The sequence below is a fragment of the Vicugna pacos genome, chromosome 25, assembly GCF_048564905.1.
Source record: "Vicugna pacos chromosome 25, VicPac4, whole genome shotgun sequence".
Lineage (NCBI taxonomy): Eukaryota > Metazoa > Chordata > Mammalia > Artiodactyla > Camelidae > Vicugna > Vicugna pacos.
In genome coordinates this window covers 4,214,043-4,239,464 of record NC_133011.1, presented here as the reverse complement: position 1 = coordinate 4,239,464, position 25,422 = coordinate 4,214,043, and the positions used below count along the sequence as shown (strand labels likewise).

General features: G+C 35.8%; 1 protein-coding gene across 3 annotated transcripts in view; it reads left to right on the top strand.

The window, feature by feature from the left end:
* The window catches only part of TRIQK (triple QxxK/R motif containing), an 80,278-nt gene that overhangs the window by 36,585 nt on the left and 18,271 nt on the right, over nucleotides 1-25,422 (top strand). For 2 of the 3 annotated variants that reach the window (XM_031691151.2, XM_015243975.3), the window contains exon 3: nucleotides 7,773-7,854. In XM_031691151.2, the coding sequence (XP_031547011.1) occupies nucleotides 7,794-7,854 (61 nt within the window). In that variant the 5' untranslated portion in view covers nucleotides 7,773-7,793. The remainder of the gene's footprint in view (nucleotides 1-7,772; nucleotides 7,855-25,422) is intronic. The other variant, XM_006209693.4, reaches the window with a different exon arrangement.

Here is a 25,422-nt window from a genome sequence, read left to right as displayed (position 1 = left end):
ATCCTGGGTGCCTTCACTATTCATATGTATGAAGTAGGTGATACCCTGGTCTCTCATTTCCTTAACTTACCTGCCATATATTTTTCTATCATTTTAGTAACCCTCCATCATAACCTGGTTCATCTCAATAACAACATGAATCACCTCACACTTTTATTAATAATCTTTAGTTCTTCTTGAGTAAGAGAGTACTTCGGTTATTTGACTTTATCCGAATCTTCATGTCCAGAAATGGATCTACTTTCTGCTTACCTTTTAAACCCCTGCTGTCTCCATTTTATTCTACGTTTAGGCTTCTTGGTACATCGCTTCACCCACTTTTATAGTACCATAATCTTCTTTGCCCTGCTGCCCCTCTGTCGTGCCTGTCTGGGAAAACCTAAGCCTTGCTGAATCCAGCTGTCCCCTCCTTCCCTGGGCCAGCATTGGGCAGCTGGGCCCTAGAAATGTGTTATTTGCAGTCACGTGGTTTGCTGCAACCGTGGACTCTTGGTTACCAAATTAACTTGGTCTCTTAGTGTTTGTTATTAATCCAGTTTTCCCTGGACACCTCCTTCCCCTTCTCGACAGCAGAAATTCCAGCCTCTGTTACTCCCAAATTGCCAAACTTATCACCTTCCATTTCACTCTTAGGAGAAGATCGTACCTCCTAATTCACAGTGAAAGAAGAGGTACCACTGAGAACCCCCCTACTTTTGGCTACCAAACCACAAAACTCACAGAATATTTTTACCCATCCATTTTCCCTCTCTCCTGCTGAAGTGAAATAGGTAATCCTGTATGGTTATTCCCTCGAGGGTACACTGAATTCTCTCCCTGCCCATCTGCTTGGAAACCTCAGTCATTTTCTACTTTTTTTTCCCCTGTATCTTCATCCCTCACTTTGTACTGTCTCCTTCCACTTTTTAGACCAACTCAAATTTCCATCCGTATTCCAAGAAAAGGGACAAATTTCAAGAGTTTAAAAAAACGAGGCATAACAAAAAACCTCCCTCAACCTTACTCTCTCTCCTCTTGCTACCCTGTCTCTCTTCTTCCTTTACTCGTTTTGTAATAGATTTGTATAGACTTCCCATCCCCGCGTTCTCCCCTTGCACCTATCTCTTAGTCCACAGGAACTAAGCGTTTCAGTGCATGTGTCAGGAAGGAGCAGGATGACCATTGTTAAATCATGTTATAAGGCTGCCTAAAACTGCTGAATGCCCATTCAGTGTAGGTCCAAAGGAGCCACCGCTTCTTTCATTCAGCATAGTATTTTTGAGATTTGTTTCCATAGTTGCACAGTAGATTTTTGCTGGGTAATATTTCATTATATGAATAAACCACATTTTATTCGTTTTTCTGTTGATCAACATTGGAGCTTTCTCCTATTTTTGCCTACTATGAATAAAAATTCTACAGACATCCTTGTACGAAGTTGTTTTTTTCGGGGACAGGGCATTTGTATTTATTTCTCTTAGGTAGATACCTAGGAATGGAATTGCTGGTAGCACACTTTGTAAGAAATTGCTAACCAATTTTCGGAGGTGACTGTATGATTTTATACTCCCATCAGCAACGTGTGAGAGTTTCAGTTGCTTCGCATCCTCCCAACGTTTTGCAGAGTAAATCTTTATTTGAATCATTCTAGTGGGCATACGGTGACATCTCCATTCTTATTTTAATTTGCATTTTGCTAATTACTGATGGTGTTGAGACCTTTTGCATCTGCTTATTTGTCATGTGTATTTCTTCATGGGTCAAGTATCTGTTCAAGTCTTTTACCTGTTTTTTGTTGGGTGGAATGTCTTATTATTGAATAGTTCTCTATACATTCTGGATGTAAGCTCTTTTTGTCAGATTTTCAGGTATTATGAACATTTATTTCCTATATGTAATTCATCTACTTCTTTTCTTACTTGATGAAACCCCACTACATCATTTTTATTTGCCTCTTTGGCGCATACTATCTGTGTTCTCCCTAAGAAATATTTGCCTACCCTAAAGTAATAACCTTTTTTCCCCTAACAGCTTCATTGTTTTATTGTTTAACTCTGTGTTTAGATCTGTGGTCTGAGATAGGGGGTGCAGCTCTTTTTTTAATAAGGATGCACAGTTGTTTTGGCACTATTTGTTGATACTGTATTCATTTTAGTTCTATAGTATTGATGTAGGGGAGTCCCAACCACTAAGATTCCTTTCTTGGAACACCACTTTGTGGAGTCATATAGCTAACTGGCCTATAGTTACTTTTCTTATGAATTTTTTTTTAATCAATGTTGGCAAGTGATCAGGATTTTAGAAATCACCTTTTCCCATATTCAAGTTCTTACATACTCTTTCTGCAGCTACAGACGAAATTAATTTGGCAAAGTGAAGATGATGTGGTCACTTTGATCCCTGAAAACGTTAGGAAGATCACTGTTTAAGTCTCCAGTTTTATACAATAGAGATTTGTTCCTCCTTGTAATGACTTGTCTCAATGTTACATTTATGTCAAGGTATACACTGTCTACTTGGATGCTGTGGCATGCTCTGATAGTCTTTTAATTACCTTTTTTTTTCATTTCCTTAAGTGTGGAGGATTATCTCTAGAGATCTGAATTATTTACCCTTGCTTGAAATATTAAAATATAGATTCCATGAGTGAGGGGACATGGAAGTGACATTTAAAGTAAATGGCAGAGTGAATGACCTTGTCAAAATCATGGCACTAAAAGCTGAATTTAATAGTGCACTGGAGTATGAGCAGGGAACAGATGACAAGCTTGGACCACTAACGGTTCTTCATACTAGAGAATTTTGCTTTATGTAGGAAAAAGGCCAACATTTGGACGACTTAAGTGTGTTAATTACATGACCAGCTTTGAAGCTCTAAAGCACTGCTCTGGAATGTGAGATCAGGCACACGTTTCTTCTTTATGAACTACCTTCTTCATCGCAGCATCCAGCACAAGATTGTTTTTTCATGAATGGATGAATGGTTCTCAGGTCCGATCACAGAGCCAAACATCTTTTTTGCCTATGTATAACTTCATACTTAAGTAAGATTTTTTTTTTTCAATAAGGGTCCCTTAGCCTTAAAAATTGAGATGGTTTTTTTTTGTGGTCATGGGTTGAATTTTTTTTTAATAACCTGTGTTTTGATCTGTATTTAAATGTCACGGTCTGGCTTGAATGCTTTTTCTAGAAGCAGAGACTTATGTGAAGGCTTCAGGTTTCTTATTTTTGCACTCATACTTTCTGAGTTTCATAAAGAAGGTATAAATAAGCAATAAAATAAGTTGGTTGGAATGTGATTGAATGTAACACTGCCTTTGTATTTTTTAAAGGTCACATATTATGCTTAAAAATACAGATAGCATATTGCTGTGTGAAATTCAGGTTAAAAAAGGATATTAAAAACCAAAGAACTCTCTTTGATTTTAAAAGTCCTAAAGAGTGTGCAGTTTTAATTAAATAAAAATTAATTAGGAATTATTTTAATATGCAATTGAGGCATTAAATAAAATTAGCATTTTTTTCTTCCTTAAATATGTGTTATCAAGTTTCAAGAAGTTAAAAACTTCTCTGATGATTTAATCTGAAATCATTCCTACAGCAAAATTCATAAATAATAAATATTATCTTATTAATCCATATTTTAGTTTAGCTGGGTCTCAGAGCAAGTTAGCTCCTCAGGGAATGCAGTCTTCTTTACAAAAGAAGGTGATGAGATGTAATCTCCAAGGAATTAAATTGTGAAAACAATCTTGGTATTGTACATGCTAATATAAATCTGTTATTCCCTTTCCACGTCTATCACAACACATTTTAAATTGTGGCTGATCTTATATGCAAATAACTGTCTTATTAGAAATTGCGGCTGTGTGTGCTGATGTCTCCCTGGATTTCTTGGGAGCTTGCTATGTAACCATCAAAGCAATAGAAATGACTGATGATTACTGCAAGGCTTTGAAGAACAAAGAAAAGTCAGAGCATTTTAGAGGTTCTAGGTGTCTGAGGCATTGACGGTTTGCACCAGACACACAAATGGATTTCTCTTTTAGATCATTTAAAATCGCCTCAGTGTGATTATTGGGAAAATAAAATATTTCCACCTTCTTGAGTTTGTTGCGACAAGTAACATTTATGCAAGTGTGCGTTCTCTAGGCATCTTTTTTGGTTCATTTCAACATATTTGTTACAATGTAATTTTGCTTACAGAATAGAATATAATAATTTCCAAGAGGATACAAATAAAGTTTAAATTTGTGAAATTTTGACTAGGAATTACCCATTACCAAAATAATTAGGAACAAACATTTAAAACTAGTTCCTATTTAATGTATCTCCTAGGTTGAAATTCTCTTAAAGTTTATATATTTACAGGTTATACAGATAAAATGTATCATTTGTAGAGCATAGCCCCTTATAAAACTTTAGGTTCTTTAGCTTTTTTGGGAGGGTATAATTTTGTTTATTTAAAGTACATTTTAAAATAAATAAAATCCAATATGCTTTGGTGAGAAGATATTCTCTATGAGTCCCTGACTTTTTTATTTACTGCAGGAAATGAATGAATAAAATATTGGCCTTTAAAGTGTTACCTCTATTCTAATGTTTGTTTAAATGACCAGGAAAGAATTGGGGGAAGCCTAGTGAGTGACTATTTTGGTAGGTAGCCTTAGCAACTTGCTTTTTAAACATTTAAGCTATTCTACAAAGGCAAAAGCAAACAAACAAACAAACAAACAAACAAACAAACCCAAAACTAAATTGCAGAGGGAATAATATCTTGTGTATTTATTCACTTAAACTTCTCTCGTAAAATATAGTGATATCTTTTCTAGCGCCACACAATCAAGATTAGAATAACTTGACTCCTCTCTGTAATTAATAAATGCAAAACACTATGCAAATGTATTTGCTATATGAATAAATTATAATATATCTATTGACATGATTTATGGTGCTTGTATTATCAGAATTATTTTGAATGTTCTGCATTATAACAAGTGAGAAGATAGGGTTAGGTGATGTCTTGGTTTCAATTCTGAAATTTTAAGGATGTGTTATCTTAGATATAATAACTACATGTTTTATGAGAGATGATTTAATTTATTTGACTTTTTGTCTTACTTCGTACATTCCTAGATGTTACCATAATATTAAATCTGAAGATTATTATGAATATAGAAATAAATTTCAGCTGAATTTATAATTTTCTTATACATAGATAGAAATGACTTATTTGGGGATGCCTTTTACGGCATAAGGTGGGATCACTGTTAGCGTTGCTCTGTGTGACCATATATATATAAATAAACAATATGGTTTGGTCTGAACAAATTTCAGATGCATTTTTTAGCACTTGAGATTGTTAATAATGCTCGTTAGGAAGGTTACAGTTTGATAACTGCGTCAGTTTATGTGGAGACGTTTACACATGTTTGTTTTAAGTAGGGTAATACTGCCTCCTGCAACTGACAGATGCAAAATGTAAGAAGCTCAAGTTTATTTCTCATTGCAGTATGAGAGAGGAAACAAGTTAGTTGAGTAGCTACCCTCCGTGCAGTCATTCAGGATCCAGGACGTCATAGGTCCTGCCGTCTTTATCACATTATTTCCAGCATCACTCTGGAGCTCATCCCCAGTTCAGCCAGATTAATGAGTACCTATGGAAGGTTTTTATAGGTTGGTTCTAGAAGTAGCGAACATTAATTTACTTGTGTTCCATTAGCTGAAACTCAGTCACATGTCCACAGCTAGCAGCAAAGGAGGCTGGAAAATGTCATCAGGTGTAACCAGGAAATTTAGCAAGCAGCTTTTCCTATACTCCACCTTTCTGGTAATGGAATAACCATGCACATCCTTTTTGCTGCCTCCCCAGTATGGAGATCCTAAAGTTCCCCGCTTACTGCATCCAGCTCAAAGTCAAGGCTCTCATGCCAATTCAGTCCTCCCTCTCAATTTGGAATGTGGTTTCTTGGGGTTTACAGACTCTGAAATTTACCTGCTGTTCCCTAGCCTAACCAGTCCTCTGATAAATAATGGTGGAGCAAAGGATAACTGCTTTATACCTCCAGTGATCACTCTCATTTAGAAACAGAAGGGTGGGAGGAATGGGAACCACACAGGAGTCATCGATCCATTGTGATGTTGAAACCTGCTGCAAAGGACCATTATACTGACAGTGGAAGTTTCTTGCTTAGACCCTAATTGTGGTCTTTTTAAGAGAAATTCCCTTGTCATGGCTTTGCTTTCTGGATGGTTCTCCTTCCTGCTCACATAGGAAGTGAATGCTACCGATGTAAAGAGTTTGCCTTCCTTGGGAGCCGTACTCTGCTGATTTAAGTTTAGAAGCTCAGGAATTGGTTTTTATTCAGAGACTTTTTAAAACAAAGTTTCTGATTTCCCTGTAAATATGGTTCCCTCAGATTTTAGTAACCTTCTTACCATTTCTAGTTAGTTCCACGTGCCAGTAATCACACTGCGATTTCTTTGCTAGACACAGTTCTCACGTCTGCTTTCTATCTATACTTCACATATCCTGTGCTTCTCTCTTCATACCGTGGCTGCCTCTAGTGGGGCTGAAACTGGGGGTTGAGCTTAGAGAGAAACATATTTAATCTGCTCTTTGTCCCTCTCTCTCTCTCTCTTTTTTAACTGAGATATCTTAATGAGTATTTGTTCCTCAAAGTCCTTTTTTAACCTGCTATTTGGCTTTTAGAAGTTGGCTTTTCCCAAATTACTGGGCTCTCTATTCCTTCATAGTTTTGCTTGTGAACTGGCCAGTTCTTGTCCTCATCTTTATCTTGTAGCTCCTTCTTAGAAGCAATAAGGAACAACTTCCAGGCACCACTCTGGGGAATACTTAAGTCTGTAATAAATTGACCCCAACCAACATAAAATGATTCGATCAGAATAGAATTTCATTCCTTTTTCAGTAGAGTACTATGATGGTAAATAAGTTAGAGAGACTGCCCTCCTCTACCCCAGGCAGGCCAATGTTCTGGGTTTCTACAAATAGACCCTGAGGGTTTGTCTGGGGATTCTTTCTATTCTAGCCCATTGAAAATGGGAGAAGAACACGAGATTCAACAAGGGGGATTTTTAATGTTCAGGTCTGGAATTAGTGCATCTCTACCATTCATATTCTGTCGACAAGAATTCAGTGAAGTGTTTGATTTGAGTCTAGGACATACAGCGCCAGAAAGAAAAGGAGAAGATGGATTTTGGTTAGTAGATTGCAGTCTGCTATAATATTTAAATTCAATACTTGAAAAATAATAGGATTTGAAAGATGTATTGTGGATTAATTTGAACACTGGATATAATGTAGTATAGGGGAGGAAGAAATTTTCCTCCACCTTTATATGTTCTTCTGGGTGGTCTAAGAATTAAACTGACATGAGACAGATTAACAGAGAAAATCAAACAGAAGTTTAATTACATGTGTACGTGGGAGAGAGCCAGGAAAACCGAGTGACTCACCAAAATAGCTAAAACCCTCACCATAAATGCGGTCTTCAGCTCTGAAACAGTGTGGTTTAATTGAGCACTGATAGCACTTAATAAAATGAATGTTACCACGAACAAATAATTGGGAAATTTAATTACCAGCAATTGTATCCTTGATAATTTATCTGAAAGAATTTTGTGTTCTTTACTGATATCTACTGGGAATAACTCAAAGGCATTTTTACCCATTGCTTTAAAAATGGATTTTATGGAATAAATTATTCCTGAAGTTCACAGATAGTCCTTTTGATTTTTTAGGGCTTCATCATAATTATTTTCTTTCTTTGCAGCAGGCATTTTGGAGATCAAAGATGGGTAGAAAAGATGCCTCCACTATAAAACTTCCTGTTGATCAGTACAGAAAGCAAATTGGTAAGCAATGAATTCCCTCTGATACATTCTTGTGAATTAAGATGAAAAAAAAGCAATTATGTGTGATATTAAGAAAATAACTTTTCTCTAACACATTTGATATACAGAATATGAATAACAAAGGACTGCATAGTGTTTTTAAGGAGCAAAAATAAGTGCAGCCCTTTTCACCTGTAAAGAAATACACATTTTGTACTTGCGATTATTTTCAAAGCTCTTACAGTTTTTATTAACTTAGTAAAAGCAAAAATAACTTTTATTGTTATTCTTAAAGCTAGATGCGTGTATACTGTCAGTATTTTTAATATTATCTATTTAATTATTTCTTTATAACCCATGTTACATCTTTTAATTCTGTTGACACTTAATGACAATAATTTGATAACTTCAAAATTCTCTGTTAATATTTTATCTTAGTAAAATGGTGAACAAGAGAAATATTCACTAATCAGCACAGAAGGATCACAGGAAGCTATTTTAGGCTACACTCTACATGGGGGATTTCCCACTCAAGCTTTTCAAGGATGCATGAAGTCCAACACAAATTTACAAAAAAATCACCTACGTACTATGTCACAAACCCCTCAGTTTAAAGAATCAACATCCCACAAGCACAACTTTGAACAAAATGCAGTAAATTAGAAATCAGTTAGAAGCAAAAAAGGTAACTTCCCTTTTTCCATCCCCCTGCCCTTTGATTTTACATATTCCTTTCCAACCCTACCTGTTCCCACTCCTTTGGAAATTAAATAAAATAATAATTAGCTTAACCAACCTCTTCTAAATAACTGAAGGATGAACAAAGAAGTTACAAGTCAGAAAAGAAGCAGAAGTAATTGATACAAATAAAGTGTATACCTGTTCCTAAATATGATACATAAGGAGCACTCCATAAAGGAAAAGCTATTTCTGCAAAACAAAGGAGATGCAAAGTGAAAGATATTTCAAACATATAACCAATTAAAAATTTGCATGTGGGGAAAAAAAGCCCTACTATGAATAAATAAAATAGTCTGGACACCCAATAGTAAAAGGGGCAAAAAATAGGAGGAGGCAATTCATAAAAGAGGAAATCTAAATACCCAAATGAACAAAAACAAAGCAGAACAACTATTAGTATAAAAACGAAATCAAGAGTTTTATGAAAAGATCTGACTTACCTGACTGATAGGTAAGTGCAAATTAAAAAGCAGTATTTCTGACTGTATTAAATTCTTGTGAAAAAGCTTATGAAATTTTACTTCTTTCGTGTACCTTCCTTCCTTAACTTATAGGATGTCATATGAATGAATAGCGTGGGTTGTTAGATTATGTATGTTTTTAAACAGAAAGACTGACTTACCAGATTGAAGTCTGATCAAATGAGATGTGCTAACCACATAAATAAAGAGTAACCATATTGGGGATCAACCCACATCCAGCTCTTGAATAAACAATTCTTAGAATTTTGACAAGTGTATCTATCCATGTAACCACATATGCCAATCAAAATATAGAACATTTCCATCTTCTCAGATAGTTCTTCATATCTACTTCCAATAAGTCCCTGCCCACCCTCCATCTGCAACCACTGTTCTGATTTCTGTCATCACTGATGAATTTTTCCAACAAAAAAGTAAAGCATTTGCTAAGATTTTTATGAAAATGGAATTTTATCTCATAATCAATTTTGGAGAATAGACATACAAAAAATCTGAAATCTGTTCTGTAAACATTGCTTATCTTTCCTTTTATTTGTTCTGTTTCTATGTATTAGAGCCAAGGAAGAAAAAGACAAGAGAAAGTAATATAATTGTAAACTCTAAGCCCACTTCTTACACTAAATTGTCCTGAGGGCACTGTGTTATGCATCAAGCTCCCATACAAATTTATCTTTCCTGTTTTACTTCCTCTTGAAAATAGAAGCAGGCACAAGATCTGCCCGTCTCACAGGGCTCTTATGAGGTCTGTGGAAAGTGTTAGAGCAGTTGGTAAACTAGAGTGTTGCATGGCTGTGAGTTATCCTGGGTGTACTTTGCAGATACAGTAATCATGGTTCAATGAAGCATATTAAAAGTAAAATAATGAAGGTACACTTTTGTCTACTCGTTCTAAGGATAATGCATGTCAGTCTTTAGATTTTCATGTATATACTATAAAAAGTAGTAATATATGAGATTTTTATAAAGGTAGAGAAAAAATGAAATAGAAAAGATATTAATTAGTTAGTTAATTAATTAAAATATTGACCAATTCAAGGATTTTCTCAAGGAAGGATTTTTTTTTCTGATTTTCTGTGTCAAAGTTTGAGTCTGAACTCATACTAATGATGGTAGAGAGTCTACTGCCGACACTGTTTTCCTTAGATGGAGTTCTGTGTTCATGTTTCCCAGATATGATCCAAAATGTGAGGAAGGGATAATAAAGCAGCTAGAATGATCTTGAGAAGGTATTTTGGTATTGGTGGTAAAAAGAAAAAAGAAGTGCAGATAGCAAATAAACAGTATCAGTGTTTTTTCAGTGTTAAAGTTAGTAGTAGGCTAATTTAGATTGCTGGTAAACTTTCACAAAGAAGAATAGCATTGTACGTGCTCAGTGTGCCCATGTTACTAAACCTCATCTATGTAATTTCTGTACGGTCAGTCAGTAACAATATTTGCCAGAACCAGTGCCATTTTTGAATGATGATTTCAACATCACTGTTTAATATTTATCTTTCATCAGAAGTTTTGCCTTTTCAATTATGTAGTAAATGACAGTGATGAATGGCTTTCATAAAAGCCTTCTTCACAATAGGCTGCTCAGGTGGGAATCAATGGGCTGACACTATGTCTGGGAGCACCTTGTAGATACAGAATCTTCACATGAAATGGACACTGTGCACATTATTGTAGCATGATCTTGAAATGTGTAGTGAACTGAGATGAAATACCTTCTCACTTTGAAGGCAACAGACTAAGAAAAACTAAGTATTCTGACATTGCTGACTACAAGGGGAAATAAATTGGTTTGAGCCTTATCTTTTCTTCAGAAATAGTATTTTAAAATAGATGGAGTGAGGTTGGTTAATATTATATGTATTGTTCTAAAGATAAATTATTTCAAAACTGTAAAAGAGTTTTTAAAACTTAATGTAAGTAAGATAATTTATAAACAGATGTTATTAAATATACAGACCAAATAATGTTTACATGTGCTAGGTAAGTCATAAAAATTACAACTAATTTACTTGTAAATTCCTATTTTTTCATATAATAGAAGTAACAGAAACAGACTCACAGACATAGTAAACAATTTTATGGTTACTGGGGAAAGGTGATGGGAAGGGATACATTTGGGAGTTTGAGATTTACAAATGTTAGCCTCTATAAATAAAAATAGATTAAAAAAATTTCTTCTGTATAGCACAGGGGACTATGTTCAATATCTTGTAATAACCTTTAATGAAAAGAAAACAAAAACAAATATTTATATACATGCCTGGGACATTGTGCTGTACACTAGAAACTGACACATTGTAACTACTTCAATAAAAAAAAAGAAGTAGCTAAATATTATTAGGCATCTTCTTTTGAAGTATAGTCAGTTACAATGTGTCAATTTCTGGTATATAGCACAATGTCCCAGTCATATATCTATATATGCATATATTTGTTTTCATATTCTTTTTCATTAAAGGTTATCACAAGATATTGAACATAGTCCCCTGTGCTATACAAAATAAATTTGGTTTTTTAATCTATTTTTATACATAGTAGTTAATAGTTGCAAATCTCAAACTCCCAAATTTATCCCTTCCCACCCCTTTTTCCCCAATAACCATGATTGTTTACTGCATCTTGTGCCAGACACATCTTATTTAATCCTCCTAGCAGTCCTATGAAATAGGAACGATTGTTAGCTTTATTACAGATCAGGAAAACTCACCACAGATGGATTAAAAAATTTTCTCCAGGTTCTACATTTGGTAAGAGGTAGAACCAGGACTCCATTCTAAGAAATTGACCCCAGAATCCCTTCACTATACTGCTTCCCTGGGGCCAAAGACTTTATTAGGTACTGGCAGGTGCAAAGGTAATTAAATCACAAGATCTGAGTTCATAGAATTGACAGGAGAGTAGCACTATGGTTGTCAGGAGTGTCTGAAGATCCTCTGCCCCTAATTTAGAAATACAAAGACCAAACAAGATTCTCATATTTCTTAATTCTTTCTAATTTTTAAAAGTCCTAAAATATTATTATTATAGTTTATTCAGTAAATATCTATTTATAATTGTATATGTATTACTACTTCCTCCATGTCTAATTCTCTTTTACATCCCAGACCTATCTGAAATCATTTTCCTTGTGCCTGATGGACTTTTTAAAGAATTTCCTAGGAGATATGCCTGCTTGTGGCAAATTCTCTTTATTTTATGATCTGGCCCTACCATTATTTCTGAAATGTGTTTTCTTTGGTTATAGAATTCTCATTTGGCAGGTTTTATTTCATTGTGGATTCTTTCAACACATGAAAATATCACTCCATTGGATTTTGGCTATCATTTTTGCTCCTAGGAAGTCAATCTAAATGTTCCTTCTTTGAAAATAATCATTTCCTTCCCCGTTTTAAGACTTTCTCTGTCTTTGGATTTCTGCAGTTTCACTAAGATGAGTCCCGGCGTAAGAACACTATCCTCCTTTTGTGCTTCGTCGCTGCAAGACAGGTCCCACACTAATTTCCCTTTTCTTCTTCTTCTTCTTCTTTCTTTTTCTCCTACCAGATTTGTGAGGTATTTTTATCTTTTGAAGAAGGCGCTATTGTGTCACAGTTTAGCAGGTGTTCTGAGTGAATGGGTGGGTCTGTGGATGTCTCCGTGGGTGTACTCACGGGAGAGGGTGAGCTACGAGCAGCCTTCTACTCCGCCATCTTGGTCGCTCCCCTCATACGAATTTTAAAATTAACTTTTATGGTCCTGAACTAGGCCATTGGTCATCAAATTTGAATTCCACTGGATTTATATATTACTTTGGGGAGAATTTACATCTTTATATGTGAAAATTCATATTGATTTTATCTTTTGAAATGATCATATGGCTGGTATATTCAGTAAGTTTTTATTATTTTCTTTATAAAATTTTGAAAAGTTACCTGACTGCATTTTCTTATTAGTTGCAATAATTCGTAATTTCTCTTGATTTTCTAATAGATATAATTTTAAAAAATTTACTCTTTGTATTTTATCTTTTGTATCTTGTTACATTGTGTTTTTCAAGTAGTGGATATAAATTCCTGACTTCTAAGAAAATGCTTTGATTATTTTGCCATTATGTAAAGTGTAGCTCTAGGTTTTTGGTGCATACTTGTTGGACTAAGGAAATTCCCTTTTTTTCTTAGTTTGCTGAGATTGTTTTCCTTTTTTAAAATAATAAAATATATTGAATTTTATTGAATTTTTTCTGTATATATTGGAAGGATATTTTTGTTATTTTGGCAAATTGTATTTATAGACTTTCTAATGTTAAATTATCCTTATATTACTAATATAAATCCTACTTTGTCTTGATTTTTTTAAACACACAGCTGAAATCAGCTTACTAATAGTTTCTATAAGATTTTTTAACATCCTTCTTTATGCACAAAATTGGCATATATCTTTCCATTCTGTTACCATTTTTGTTCAGTTTTAGTTATGAATTGGAGAACTATCCTTTTTATATGCTCCAAGATAGGTTATCTAAATTTTGAAATATAACTTTCCAGAATGTTTATAAAAGTCCCTAGGAAAATCTCTGTCTGGAGCTTTTTAGGTGAGTAGACTTTTAACTACCTTTTTTTTCTTTTAATCTGTTAATAGGTCTATATTTTCTTGAGCCAATTTGGGTAACATATTCAGTGATAAAGTTGGATGGAAAAATATCCAATGTATTCATAAATAGTTGTGCATAAAATTCTCTTAATATTTTAAAATTATTTACTGTCATTTCTATTTTAATTGATAATATTACTTAATTTAGTTTTTATATCTCTTTAAATTTATCAATATTACTTGAGAATTGCCTAACTTTTTAGATATTTTAAAGGACCAGCTTTTGTTACTATAGGTTCTATTGTTTCCTTTCCATAATCCTACTCTTGTCTCTGTCATTGCCTTTACTGTAATTCTTTAACTTTTCTCATTTTATAATTATTTGAATTGAATGATTTGATATTTGCTTTTGAAACTTTTATAAATCCTACTTTGTCCTGATTTTTTTCCTAATGTATTCATTTAATGGACCAGTTTTCTTCATTATATTATTGGCCCTATTATTTTATTTAGTTTCCTTGAATTATACACGATTACCCCTTGGTATCTGCCAGGTGTTAGTTCTAGGACCTTGTGTGGATACCAAAATCCATGGATGCTCAAGGCCCATAGTTGACCTTTTGTATTCATGATTCTGCATTGATGGATTCAACCAACCATGGATCATGTAGTGCTGTATGTATTTATTGGAAAAAATGTGTGTATAAGTGGACTCACACAGTTCAAACCTGTGTGGTTCAAGGGTCAACTGTTTCCAAGTTGATTTTTAACCTTATTTTTCATTTCAAGTTGATTTTTACCCTTATTTTGTTGTGTGTGTTCAGAGAATGTTCTTCGAGTAATGTCAGTTTTTGATATTAAGCTTTTCTCTATTGCTTAGTATGTGGTCAGTTTTGTTAACAATCTGTCTGTGCTTGAAGGGAATATGTATTCTCTAACATTGGGATGCAGTACTGCTTATATTAATTGTGGTGTTCAAATCTAGCCTGTACTTAAAATGAATGTATGAGCTGTCATTCTGTGAGAAAGAATAATTAAAATATTCTCACTAAGACCATGAAACTGTCAATTCTCATAATTTTGTCGTTTTTTTGCTTTGTTTATTTTGAGGCTGTTTTTGTTGCATAGCATTTCTAAATTGGTTTATATTTCTGATAATTCCCTCTTTTCTATTAAGTCCTTGCCTTTTTATTTAAAAAGTGCTATTAAGTTTTTTCTTAGAGTCTTTTTTGTCTTACGTTAATATTGGTTCATAACTTTCTTTTGTTTAGTATTCTGACTGACATTTTTTGTTTCTATTCCTTTACTTTTATCTAGACTTTAACATTATATTTTATGATTTTGATATAGACTAAAAATGTTTGTTTCTGAGCAAGCAAATTTAATCTTATATCATTTACTGTGCATGAAAAATCTAGATATAGTTCCATAATTTTATTTTACATTTTTTATCTGTGGTGGTTTTTCTTTGCTAATCTTTACCCTAATCTTCTTTCCTAAAAAATTTGGATTAGGTATTTTTTAGTATTCTTCTGGTTTTTAAGTTTTGCTTTCCATTTCTTTCTCTATTTTCTTTTTTGTTTGTTTTTTGTTCAATTGTTTCTGTTTGATTTCTTCAGATTTTATCTAGTATATTTGATTTAGTGAAAGCTAAGGTGTATTAATACCTTCACTCATCCTAAACCACATAAAGATTTTTAGCTCTTTATATCTGATTAGTTTTTTCCTATTGTTCATGCTGTGTTTATTACTTTCCCTCTTGTTTTTAATAGCACAAACTCCATTATGATAGTTATTATTATTAAGTTTTTAATCACCAATAATTATTTAGATCTAACTTTATGTTTTATGTCCTTACTATCCACTACCTCTTGGATTTTACTTCTTCCTGCTGGTGATACTCCTTGTTTCTTTTGCCTTCATGCAAGTATCTGTTAGGGCAAAATGTCTCTGTTTCTGCTTACAAGACAACATGGTTACATTGTACTTGAGTTATAGTTTAGCTTTGTACATAATGCTAGGTTGATATTTACATCCATACAGAACTTTGAAAATATCGTGTCATTCATTTATTTTTCTCCGGTGTTTCTGTTGAGAACTCATCCATTAGTCTAACTGTCATTTCCTTTAGGTATTATTTTTCCTTCCTGTCATTAAGATTTTTCTTTTTATCTTAAATGTTTTTCAACTCTAATTTAATGCAAATATTTATTTTTATTAGTAAAAAGAAAAAAAAAGAGGGGAAGAATCTTGTGACTTGTGGTGATTCTTCATCCTAAGGAGTTTGTCTCTCTGTAGCTCTGGAAGGACTTCAGTTTCTGATTTTTTTTTTTTTTCTAATTCAGGCCCTTGGTGGCTCCATGCCCCTGTTCCCACTCCTGGTCCCACTGTACCTTCCTCCACGGTGCACTGGCTGCAGCGCTGTGCTCAGAGTGAAGTGATGGGATGATTTGCTTGTTTTTAATAATAATTTCCCTCTTTCTCTCTAATCTCTCCTCCCAGAATTCCTATTATTTACAAGGTGAATCATCACAATTTAATATCCATATCTCTTAAAATCACTTTTCTATTTTAGATCTCTGTCCTACTCTGGGTATGTCATTTCTCAGGTCTGTCTTCTGTTTGATTAGAGTTCACAAATTCTTTTTTTTCCCTCACTCTCATTTACTTACTGCTGCATCTAACTTGCACCCATGGATGTATCAGTTCTGTGATCTTTTTTGTCATACTCTCGTCTATTTAATCATTTTAAAAAAATCATCGGTTTTTGTTCTATTTCTTCATTTTTTTCCTTTTTAATCATTTTAAACACCTATTTTATGTTTTAAGTTTTTTTTTTCCTTTTTAATTATTTCTTCTTATGGTGCCAACGTTCACATTGGTTGTATTGGCTTATTCCACCTCATGCCATTTCTTCCTTTTTTTCTTTTTTTTCCCCAACCTCTTTGTGCTTTGTGGTTCTGGCTCTGTGTGTATGTGTGTCTGTGTGTGTGTGTGTATGTCTGTGTATGTGTGTCTGTGTGTGTGTGTCAGTGTGTGTGTGTGTCTGTGTGTATGTGTGTGTGTCTGTGTGTGTGTGTCTGTGTGTATGTGTGTCTGTGTCTGTGTGTATGTGTGTCTGTGCGTGTGTGTGTCTGTGTGTCTGTGTCTGTGTGTATGTGTGTGTGTGTCTGTGTGTATGTGTGTCTGTGTGTGTGTCTGTGCGTGTGTGTGTGCGTGTCTGTGTGTGTGTCTGTGTGTATGTGTGTCTGCGTGTGTCTGTCTGTGTGTGTGTGTCTGTGTGTATGTGCGTGTGTCTGTGTGTGTCTGTGTCTGTGTGTCTGTGTGTCTGTGCGTGTGTGTGTCTGTGTGTATGTGTGTGTGTCTGTGTGTGTGTGTCTGTGTCTGTGTGTGTGTCTGTGTGTATGTGTGTCTGTGCGTGTGTGTCTGTGTGTCTGTGTGTATGTGTGTCTGTGTCTGTGTGTATGTGTGTCTGTGTGTGTGTCTGTGTGTGTCTGTGTGTGTGTGTCTGTGTGTATGTGTGTCTGTGTGTGTGTCTGTGCGTGTGTGTGTGCGTGTCTGTGTGTGTGTCTGTGTGTATGTGTGTCTGCGTGTGTCTGTCTGTGTGTGTGTGTCTGTGTGTATGTGCGTGTGTCTGTGTGTGTCTGTGTCTGTGTGTCTGTGTGTCTGTGCGTGTGTGTGTCTGTGTGTATGTGTGTGTGTCTGTGTGTGTGTGTCTGTGTCTGTGTGTGTGTCTGTGTGTATGTGTGTCTGTGCGTGTGTGTCTGTGTGTGTGTGTCTGTGTGTATGTGTGTCTGTGTGTGTGTCTGTGTGTGTGTGTCTGTGTGTGTGTCTGTGTGTCTATGTGTCTGTGTCTGTGTGTGTGTGTGTGTCTGTGCGTGTGCGTGTCTGTGTGTGTGTGTCTGTGTGTCTGTATGTGTGTATGTGTCTGTGTGTGTGTGTCTGTGTGTGTGTCTGTGTGTATGTGTGTCTGTGCGTGTGTATGTCTGTGTGTGTGTCTGTGTGTCTGTGCGTGTGTGTGTTTGTGTGTGTTTGTGTGTGTGTATGTGTGTATGTGTGTCTGCGTGTGCGTGTCTGTGTGTGTGTCTGTATGTGTGTCTGTGCGTGTGTGTGTCTGTGTGTCTGTGTGTGTGTCTGTGTGTCTGTGCATGTGTGTGTCTGTGTGTATGTGTGTGTGTCTGTGTGTATGTGTGTCTGTGCGTGTGTGTGTCTGTGTGTGTGTCTGTGCGTATGTGTGTCCGTGTGTCTGTGTGTGTCTGTGTGTATGTGTGTCTGTGTGTATGTGTGTCTGTGCGTGTGTGTGTCTGTGTGTGTGTCTGTGTGTCTGTGCGTGTGTGTGTCTGTGCGTTGTGTGTTTGTGTGTGTGTGTCTGTGTGTATGTGTGTTTGTGTGTGTGTATGTGTGTATGTGTGTCTGTGCGTGTGCGTGTCTGTGTGTGTGTCTGTATGTGTGTCTGTGCGTGTGTGTGTCTGTGTGTCTGTGCGTGTGTGTGTCTGTGTGTATGTGTGTGTGTCTGTGTGTATGTGTGTCTGTGCGTGTGTGTGTCTGTGTGTGTGTCTGTGTGTGTGTATGTGTGTATGTGTGTCCGTGTGTCTTGTGTGTGTGTCTGTGTGTATGTGTGTCTGTGTGTATGTGTGTCTGTGCGTGTGTGTGTCTGTGTGTGTGTCTGTGTGTGTGTGCATGCATGTGTTTACTCAACTTGAGCAGAGGTTTGCTTGTTTCTGTCTTCTCCCTCTGTGAAAGTCCCAGAAGTCTGAATTGTGAAATATTCTTATAGAACAGTGTTCTATTTATTTATTGACAGTAGGGATTTTATAGATTTTGGACCATTATTTCTTGGCCTAGGAATCCTGCAGTTTGGACCTCACACCTTGTTTTGGGTCTGATGGGATTAAGATTTGTATTTCTCACAGGAGACACATCTGTCCTCCACACCCAGAATTTAGAGGAAGCAGAAAGATTCCTTGCTATTTCTCCAAACAAATGCAGATTATTTTTCTCCCTCGTTGTATGTTTTGTTCAGTCCTTTGAGGACCTCAGCTCTATCCGTGCATCTCAGTTTCGCCTCGTTTCTCACAGCGGCACTGTACTTGCCTGGGCCTTGAAATCTAATGTGCAAGCCTCTGACATCTGAACCGGGGGCTAGTCCACCACCCCATTACTAGGCGCAGGGCTGCCAGGGTATCAGCTGGAGCTAACTACTGTCTCGCTTTGAGATTTTCCCTTGTTTCTGGCGTTTGAACATTTCTTCTATTTCTTACATTTTATTAGAGAAATATATATACATGTATGCAAATATGTATACATGTATTCATACATCTATTTGTAGCTTGGTAGAATTGTTTTCCCTACTGTTTCTATGTGCTTGTGTCAGAGAAGGGCCCACTGCAGCCCAGTCTACTGTGTTTTCAGGACTAGAAGTCCTTCTAGCATTTAACTTTGCTGATTGCGCATGCCACTTCCTTTCTACCTTGTTTTAAATATTTATATTTTTATTTGTATCTACTGGGATTTGAACATTTTTGCTGGCAGAAGCTCTGTCTAATTTTTTTCATCCCTAATGATCATCCCTAATGATAGAAGGTAATTAATAATTATGTGTTAACATAATCAATAAAACAATCTCCCTAATTCTCGGATAATTAAAATTCTATATACCCCTTTTTTTAACCTACTATTTTTTTTGTTTGTTTGTTTGTAATTGAAGTACACTCAGTTACAATGTGTCAATCTCTGGTGTACAGCATCATGTCCCAGTCATGCACCTATATTCATTTTCATATTCTTTTTCACTAAAGGTTATTACAAGATATTGAATACAGTTACCTGTACTATACAGAATAAATTTGTTTTTTATCTATTTTTATATATAGTGGTTTTCATTTACAAATCTCAAACTCCCAGATTTATCCCTTCTGACCCCTTTTCCCCCAGTAACCATAAGACTGTTTACTATAACCTACTCTATTTATATTAAGCTTAAGTATTTTATAATTTCTCTTGAAATAAGAAGCAGTATCTTTAACTTATGAACTTACTGAAATATGCTGTTATTTAACTTTTCTGTCCTTTGAGTTTTATTTTCTGTCTGATATTTCTTGTTATTTCCCTCTGAGTTTACCTCTGTATCCCCAAGGGAACTTTTCTACTTAAAAAAAAAATGTTTGTTGATTTTTTGAGGTGGCAAGCTAAGTGCAAACTAAAGATTGATACACTTTACAATATCTTTTACTTAACTACATTTTCTTCTGTTGGGAAGAAGAAACTTTCTCTGCCCTTCTAGGTTCTTCTGGCTGGTCTAAGAATTAAATTGATATGAGACAGATGAACAGAAGAAAATCAAACAAAAGGTTAATAACTTCTATCCATGGGGAAAAAAATGAGTAACTCACTAAAATGGCTGAAGTCCTCCCTTTAAATACAATTTTCAGCTAAATATAAGGAGGATCTGGGGGACAGTGGTTTGGGATTTCAAAAGAGAGGAAGGCAAATCACATAAAGATGGGAAAGCGAATGTTTGGTAAACAAATGTTTGCTGGGGCCACGCAGAGACAAGGGGACACGGAGTTGTGGAGCTTCACTCTCTACACCCAGCCCAGCCGGTAATCTTTGCAGCTATCTCTGGTGATAGCTCTATTCTTGGAACAAGTTCTCTACCTAAAATTTATTTTTTAGGCAGGAGAAGGTCAGAGTTTCTTCCTGGGTCTTTTGAGCGTTGGTTGTTTTCAATTTGACATAATCTGCATGCCAAAGAGACATTTTAGGGTGGCAAATTTTGCTTCCCTATACCTCCATATGTAAGTTATTGCTTGGTTAGCATTTTTAATATAATTTTCTGGGAAATTAATTTATACCTTGTGAATGAAAATACTGCAAACCGTATCAGTAAACAAAGGATGCTGAAACCATCAAGTCATCCGTGGCTGCCATCCCCACCCTACCCAGTGAAGACAAGCCTGCAGCCCGGCCTCTGCAGCCACTCACAATGGTGCACCCTGAGGGTGGAAAGGACGGGATGCTGGCCCTGGATAGCTAGGTGCTTTTCAAAGGAATGAATTCGGAGAGCCCAAATGTTTGCTTCCTCCCATACATAGAAAAGCGCTAAATTCTTTAACTTGAATTGCCTGGTTTTCTTTAGTTAACAAGCAATCTTTTATTGTTCCAACTACCTGATCTCTGTTGTAAAGCTCCTGTGTATCCTAGCTCCTCCCCTACCTCTTCGGAGCAGCCCCTCTGAGCTGTCTGAGAGGCTGTCATCCTGTCTGGAGTCCTCCCGCCAAATAAAGCATAACTCTCAACTTTTAGGCTGCGCATTTATTTCAGTCGACAACCTCATGAGCAGCTTGTTGGGTTAACTTTGTGGCAAGCCAAAGTAAAGTACTTGTTTCTTGGTACTTAATGCGGTGTTAAATGATAGTGTGTCCTTTGCAACATGTGGTTAATATCAGGTTGTTCTGTTCAAGCATTGAAAAGTTATCATTGTTTGAGTTGCTTCTCTAATAGAATTTTAAAAGTTTGTGTGAGATTTTTGCTTTTGAGGGTTAATTTATCAGCTTCCTCTCTTTAACCCAGATGTCATTCAATACTTTGGAGAAAAACACTTTTTTCAAATTTTACTTTTATAGATAATACCTCCCTTTTCCTTTAAGTAAATATGTGGCATCATTTTGTATGACTTGGCTAAATATAAAAGTTTACTTTTGTATTTATTTGTATTTATAGATGTATTATCTATAAAAGCTGGTGAGAATCCATTAGATCTGTATTTTTTATTGTGTTTTGGGTTTTGTAGTAATTTTCTTTTTATCAGCTTGATTGATTAACATTTTAATTATATTTTGCCTGTGACCATGCCATGTGCGATTTTATTCATCTTGCAGCTATCAAAATGCAGGCTTTTTGTTTGCTAACATAGCCACCTGAGCTTGCTATAGACTGTTGACTCTTGTTTTGCAAAGAGTTTTCTACAGTTATTTGTAGTTTATAATATAGTAGCTAAAAATTGTGTTCCTATAAGTGTAGTTGGAACATTACTTTATATGCTAAATTAAATTATTCTTTTACATGTAATTTTGGTAATATGAGAAAAATCAGATTCCAAATAGTCTTTTGCTTTTTGAGGAAGGGAGCAGGGATTTGAAGCTCTTGATGAGAAATAATTCCAAAAAATTTTGAAGGAAATATAAAAGTCTTTATTGTTGATTGGCAAATTTTGTTATTTGTCAGTATTTTGGGCATGCTGTAAATAGCTCATCTTCAATAATTCATTTGAGTAATTAAATTTAGATTGCAAATTTTTCTTTTCAAATATTTTGACTCTTATCTCTTTGCTTTTCTATTGTATCTTAATTGATGTGGTCTATATAAATGGACAATAAATTATATATCTTTGTTATAGAGATCAGACAGTGAATAGAACTTGGTATTCATCCCAGACAGAATTATGATTGAATGTATTTGCAAGATTAAAGCACTGAATTTACTTTTTTCTAATTAAAGGCAATTAAAGATTTCCAGACACAAATAGAAGACAATGAATTGAGGAGTAAGTGTAGGAGCAGGTCCATTTGCAGGTGAAAGGATGTGCCTTTCAAGCAGAACCAGCTGTATTTTCATTGGGAGAATAACAGTTTAGGAAGCCTTTCTGCATGTGCTTGCTTGAGAGCATAATGTACTCATAAGCAGCTTATGCAGTATTCAAAAAATAACAGTGCATTAATTTTTAAAGCAGCAAAGGCAGAGGAAGAGCAGTTCTGACACATGATGATAATGAGTGTGGCTAGTGTAAAGTCGGCTGCTGAGAAAGAAAAAAAAAACGGTGAGCCTCTGAAAAAAATGAACATTTATAAAACAATAACCAGATATTCACATGATAATGAGCTTAGGCAACAATATCGACAAAGGGCAAAGATGCAGTCTTGTTTCCGGGCAAAGCTAAGGAATCGAAAAGCGAAAAGCCGAAAGCGGTTAAGGAATCTATTCTTTTATTAAACTAAGGAAGCTGTCAGTAAAACCGTGGCATAGTTAAAACTGACTGTTGCTTTAACTGTGAAATAATTCATGGCATAAATGTAGGTTTTAATGTTGAATTAAATGGAGCATATAAATTACTCTATTCTCTCCTAAATTAATGTAATATTAGGAATAGTAAATGCTAATACTGAGGTACCAAAATATTTATGATCTTTATTAAATATATTTTCTTATATCTACTCATGATTCTTTCTAGAAACATTGCTCATGCTACAGTTAAATATATTTTAATTCTGCTGAATAAGAAAGGAAACTTTGAACACATATAATATCTAGTGATTAGAAATTACAAATGAAAACGGCTCTTTCAAGTATTCTATTTGAAAAGCAGATACTGCACAGATTGTTTGCAAAGCATGTATAAATAAAAATTATGAAAATATATGATATCATCTTTGCTATCGAAAATTCAGACATAATTCAAAAATTCTTTTGCATCAGTGTTTTCCTTTTAGTTATGATTTTGTTTTAGTTGGTGCTCATAAGCCCTGTTTAAGACTTGCAGCAGCAAATTAATTTGTAAGTATATGTTTTCAATTTATATTTAACAGGAGAAATCAGAAACAGACGAGTTTGTTTTGTTAAAGCTGCTCGAATGGGGAACTAGATACGTAGTATTAGGTGAATCTTTCTGTCATTGTAAGAAACTTGATAGGGAATCTTCGGGGACATAGGAATGATTAAAATGACCCCAAGGAAAAGTGCCCATTCCACTTAGCTCTTAGCTTCATAAGAACGTGAGCCAGGGCTGGAAATAGACATGAATCCAGAGTGAAATAAGAAATAAACTCATTCTTGTCTTACCTCCTGGAATCAATCAATAATCAGTCTCTCTCCTCTCTCCTCTCTCCCTCTCTCTCATTTTCATGTTATCGCAGGTTAGATTTCTGTCATTATCATCAAAGTAACCCTGAAGAATATCTTAGATGGTCTTCAACAACTACCCCATTTTTTTCCAGCCACGCCCAGGACTGCTATTCACTAAGATCTTGAGTGATAGTCAGTCTTTTTTCTTGTCTTCTTTTTTCTATGGTGATCCGGCTGAAGGATGAGAAGGATGTATTTACATTTTTATAGTGCTGATTTCACAGAGAATTTGGTTGTGTAAAGAGACTGGTCATTACAGCCTAGAAGCAGGCGAAGAGTTCTAGGTCCAGGTTACTGTTGCCCTAGCTGGTCCCAGTGGTTATCGTTTATGACCGCTCTTCTCCAGTGCTCATTCCAGACCTTCTAATCGCTAGCAAGCATCTTAGTTTAGTGAGCCGTTTGCCTTCAATGGGTAGCCCAAATCTTCTAGGTGATTCTTCTTCTCATAAAGTCATTATAAAGGCCGTTGGCATCCACGAGATTGGTTCCAGGGCCCCCGTGGATACCAAAATCCTCAGATACTCGAGTCCTTTATGTAATATGGTGAAATACAGTTGATCCTTGAACAACATGGGTTTGAACTATTCAGGTCTGCATATACACAGATTATTTTTCAATAAATATGTACTACGCTACCATAAGATCCTGGGTTGGCTGAGTCTGTGGGTGTGGAACCAGGAATACAGAAGGCAGACTGTAAAGATATACAATGGATTTTCAGCTGTGCAGAGGGTCAGTGCCCCAATCTCTGCATTGTTCGAGTCAACTGTATTTGCACATAACCTACACCCATTCTCCCGTATTCTTCAAATCATCTCAGATTAGAGTTGACCCTTGGACAATCTGGGCTTTGGGGCGCTGGTCCTCTGCACAGTACAAAGCCTGCATATAACTTGGCCCTTTGTATATGCAGCCCCTCTGTATCTGTGGTTCCTCCATATCCGTGATTCTGCATCCACGGATTCAACCAACCACAGATCATGCAGGACTGCTGTATTTACTGTTGAACAAAATCCATATATATGTGTAAGCACACAGTTCAAACCCATGTTGTTCAAGGGTCAACTGTGCTCATAATACCTAATACAGTATAACAGCTATGTAAATACTCGTAAATACAATATAAATGCTGGGCAAATAGTTGCTGGAGTGTAACAAATTTAAGTTTAGCCTCTCGGAACTTTCTGGAATTAAAAAAAGTATTTCTGATGCACAGTTAGTTGAACCCAAGGACATGGAGGACTAGGATTGTATAGGAATTTCATTAAACGCTACCATTGGTCACGGTAGTACATGGGATGACCCCAGGAATTCCTTCACATCTTTCCACATTCCTTTTGGATTTCACTATGTATTAACAAACCACTTTATCCTTGATAATCAGCATCAGTTACACCAGCCAGCACTGTGAGTTCCCATTTTACCTGTTTACTCATAGGCGTGAAGAATCCAGAATGACTAGGTAACAGACTTAGCTTCTAATTCAGGAAGACTAATATGTGTTTTTCCTTAGGTTACCTCTCTTTCCGGCTGAAGTACACAATAAAATGTGCAACTTAAACTTTGGCCACTGGGAGGATTCCCCTTATAGGCTGTGTTTTAGGACCATCTCCAGAGATACCAGTTTACTTCCAGCTGGTACAGCATCTACAAGCATGTTTTTAACTACCAAAACGGAACACCCAGTTTTATGATTTGTTGAATTAGATAACCCCCAATTCATGACTGGTGGCTCAGGCCAGATGGTCCCTGCGTCTCGTGGCCAGGTAGTCGGTCTCCATCAGAGCTTGGTAGCAATCCAGGAGTAGTTTCTTAGCAGCTGTCACCTGTTGAAGGATGCATGGCACTGTTCCAAAACCCAGAGACTGCCACCTCTCTTTTGGGGACCTGCTAAAGGCTT